Genomic DNA, 3,150 nt, shown 5'->3' with positions numbered 1-3,150 from the left:
CCTTGAGGAACTTGGCCAGCTTGCCGGCGGTGGTGGTCTTGCCCGCACCCTGCAAGCCGGCCATCAGTACCACGGCAGGCGGAGCTGCATTGAGCGACAGGTCTTCGTTGGCCGCGCCCATCAGCTCTTCGAGCTCGGCGCGGACGATCTTCACGAAAGCCTGGCCCGGCGTCAGGCTCTTGGAGACTTCGGTGCCGACGGCGCGATCCTTGACCTTGCCGACGAAGTCCTTGACCACCGGCAGAGCCACGTCGGCCTCGAGCAGGGCCATGCGCACTTCGCGCAGCGTATCCTTGATGTTGTCTTCGGTCAGCTTGGCCTTGCCCGTGACATTACGCAGCGTCTGGGACAGGCGATCGGTAAGATTTTCGAACATGCGCGTTCCTTTGATAGGTGCGACCCGGCGCGCCGGGTGTGCGACAGGCGGCGGATTATAGCGAAGTCGCCGAGCTGCCGACACCGCCGGCAGTCTTTCGTGCTGACGCCCTTCTGTGCCACACTCAGCGCCTTTCGGGCTCGCCTTACACGGATTTATGCACCCTCTGTTGCCCAGCCTCGCCGCCGCACTCCTCTACGCTGGCGCCGCCGCTTACCAAGGACTGCGCCTTACGCAGCGCAGCATCCCCGACAAACGCCTGCTGGCGTCGCTTGGTGCGCTCGCCTTGTGCCTGCATGTCGTCAGCCTGTTCTTCCAGCTGTATGACGTACACGGCCTCAACCTGGACTTTTTCAATGCGGCCAGCCTGATCGCCTGCGCGGTCATCGGCCTGATTCTGCTGGCCTGCCTGCGCATACCGGTGGAAAACTTGCTGCTACTCCTGTTCCCGCTCGGCACGCTGACCGTGCTGGCAGCGCAGTTCATGCCCAGCGGCACCATCAATCCGATCAACGAGCACCCTGGCATCCTCGCCCACATCCTGTTCTCGATCCTGGCCTACGGCATGCTCACCATCGCCGTGTTCCAGTCGATCCTGTTGTTACTGCAGGACCATCAGCTCAAGCACAAACACCCTTCCGGGCTGATCCGCAACTTTCCACCGCTGCAGACCATGGAGAGCCTGCTGTTCGGCTTCCTCTTCGCCGGCTGGCTGCTCTTGTCGTTGTCGCTGCTGTCCGGCGCGCTGTACATCGACGACCTGTTCGCTCAGCACCTGGCACACAAGACCATTCTTTCCTGCTTCGCCTGGGTGGTTTTCGCTGTGCTGCTGTGGGGGCGCCACCAACTCGGCTGGCGCGGTCACAAGGCCATTCGCTGGACCCTGGCCGGGTTCTGCCTGCTGATGCTGGCCTACTTCGGCAGCAAGCTGGTGCGCGAATTCATCCTGCACATCTGAGGCAGCCCTCGTGGACGACCTTCATTCGAGCTACCTGCTCGGCCTGCTGATTTTCCTGATTCTCTGCTCGGCGTTCTTCTCCAGCTCCGAGACCGGCATGCTCAGCCTCAACCGCTACCGGCTCAAGCATCTGGCCAAGGAAGGGCATCGCGGCGCCAAACGCGTGACCCGCCTGCTCGACCGCCCGGATCGCCTGCTCGGCACCATTCTGGTCGGCAACAACGTGGTCAACATTCTTGCCGCCTCCATCGCCACGGTGCTGGCGGTGGACCTGTGGGGCGAAGCCGGCATCGCCATCGCCACCGCCGGCCTGACCATCATCGTGCTGATCTTCGGCGAGATCACCCCCAAGACCCTGGCGGCATTGCGCCCGGAACTGGTGGCCTTCCCCGCCAGTCGCGTATTGAGCCTGCTGCAGCGCCTGCTTTATCCGGTGGTATGGCTCACCGGGGTGATCAGCAACGGCCTGCTGCGCCTGCTGGGTGTCGACCCGGCGCAGCGCGCCAGCGACAGCCTGTCCACCGAGGAGCTGCGCAGCGTGGTGCGCGAGTCCGGCTCGGAGCTGCCGCTGAACCGCCAGAGCATGCTGCTGGGCATCCTCGACCTGGAGCGGGTCACGGTGGACGACATCATGATCCCGCGCAACGAGGTGGCCGGTATCGATCTCGACGACGACCTGGAGGTCATCGTCGGCCAGCTGCGCAGCACGCCGCACACGCGCCTGCCGGTGTTCCGCGGCGACATCAACCAGATCGAAGGCGTGGTGCACATGCGCCAGATCGCCCGCCTGCTGAGTCACAACCAGTTGACCAAGGACGCCTTGCTGGCAGCCTGCAACGAGCCCTACTTCATTCCGGAAAACACGCCGCTGGCAACCCAGCTGATCAATTTCCAGAAGCAGAAGCGGCGCATTGGCATCGTCGTCGACGAGTACGGCGACGTGATCGGCATCGTCACCCTGGAAGACATTCTCGAAGAGATAGTCGGCGACTTCAGCAATCAGGACAGCCTGCGCAGCCCCGACATTCATCCGCAGGAAGACGGCACGCTGGTCATCGACGGTGCCGCCTACATTCGCGAGGTGAACAAGACCCTCGGCTGGCACCTGCCCAGTGACGGCCCCAAGACCCTCAACGGCCTGATCACCGAAGCACTGGAAACCATCCCCGACAGCAGCGTCTGCCTGAAAATCGGGCCCTATCGCCTGGAGATCCTCCAGGCCGCGGAAAACCGGGTGAAGAGCGTGCGCGTCTGGCAGGTGGAAAAAGTCAGGCCGGACGCCGAAGCGACGGAATGAGGCGTTCGGCCAGACCCTCGGCCCAGCATCGATAGCCCTGCGCCGAGGGGTGGTAGCCATCCTCGGCCAGATAAGCCGGTTCGAACGAAAGATCCAGCGCGCAATGCAGCACTCCCAGGCGTTGCGCCAGGCTCCGCAGCTCGCGATCCAGCAGGCTGGCGCGCCAACCCATCAACTGCCTCAACAACCAGGGCAAGGCGCTGAAATGCTGCAACGGCGGCACGGCGCTGAATGCCACCCGGCAACCCTGAGCTTCCAGCGCTTCGGCCATCGCAGCAAGCGCCTGCAGCCAGCGACTGCTCGGCGTAAGGTGCGTGGTGTCGTTGACGCCGAACACCAGCAGCGCCAGATCGGCAGGCTCGCCCAACCCCAGCGGCAACAGACGCTCCTGCGCCTGAGCTGCGGTGATGCCGTTCTCGCCACAGGCGCGCCAGCACACCGGTCGCTGCAGACGCTCGGCCAGGGCTTCGGCCAGGCAACCAGCCAGGGACTGATCGAAGGTGGTGACGCCAACACCTG

The 3,150-nt window shown here is 64.1% G+C and overlaps 3 protein-coding genes across 3 annotated transcripts in view; 2 read left to right on the top strand and 1 right to left on the bottom strand.

Annotated features, from left to right (window-relative positions):
* LOC120859726 (signal recognition particle protein-like) overlaps nt 1–376 on the bottom strand; it is a 1,343-nt gene extending 967 nt beyond the window's left edge. Inside the window, exon 1 of the mRNA XM_040235721.1 lies at nt 29–376. Coding sequence (XP_040091655.1) covers nt 29–376 — 348 coding nt within the window. The remainder of the gene's footprint in view (nt 1–28) is intronic.
* Nucleotides 375–1,334, top strand: LOC120859725 (inner membrane protein YpjD-like). The gene is made up of 2 exons (XM_040235720.1): nt 375–393; nt 505–1,334. Exons 1-2 carry the CDS (start codon nt 375–377, stop codon nt 1,332–1,334), a joined length of 849 nt encoding a protein of 282 aa, XP_040091654.1.
* Nucleotides 1,335–1,431: 97 nt separating this feature from the next.
* Nucleotides 1,432–2,631, top strand: LOC120859724 (UPF0053 inner membrane protein YfjD-like). The gene has a single exon (XM_040235719.1). It carries the CDS (start codon nt 1,432–1,434, stop codon nt 2,629–2,631), a length of 1,200 nt encoding a protein of 399 aa, XP_040091653.1.
* The last annotated feature ends 519 nt before the right edge of the window (nt 2,632–3,150 follow it).

This window comes from Oryx dammah, unplaced genomic scaffold (genome assembly GCF_014754425.2).
Source record: "Oryx dammah isolate SB20612 unplaced genomic scaffold, SCBI_Odam_1.1 HiC_scaffold_2613, whole genome shotgun sequence".
NCBI lineage: Eukaryota > Metazoa > Chordata > Mammalia > Artiodactyla > Bovidae > Oryx > Oryx dammah.
The sequence above is the reverse complement of the archived record's forward strand: the minus strand, read 5'-3'. Positions and strand labels throughout refer to the sequence as shown.

Excerpts from the sequence above, each read along its gene's own strand:
- LOC120859724 (XM_040235719.1), top strand. The coding sequence starts at position 1,432 with ATGCTCAGCCTCAACCGCTACCGGCTCAAGCATCTGGCCAAGGAAGGG.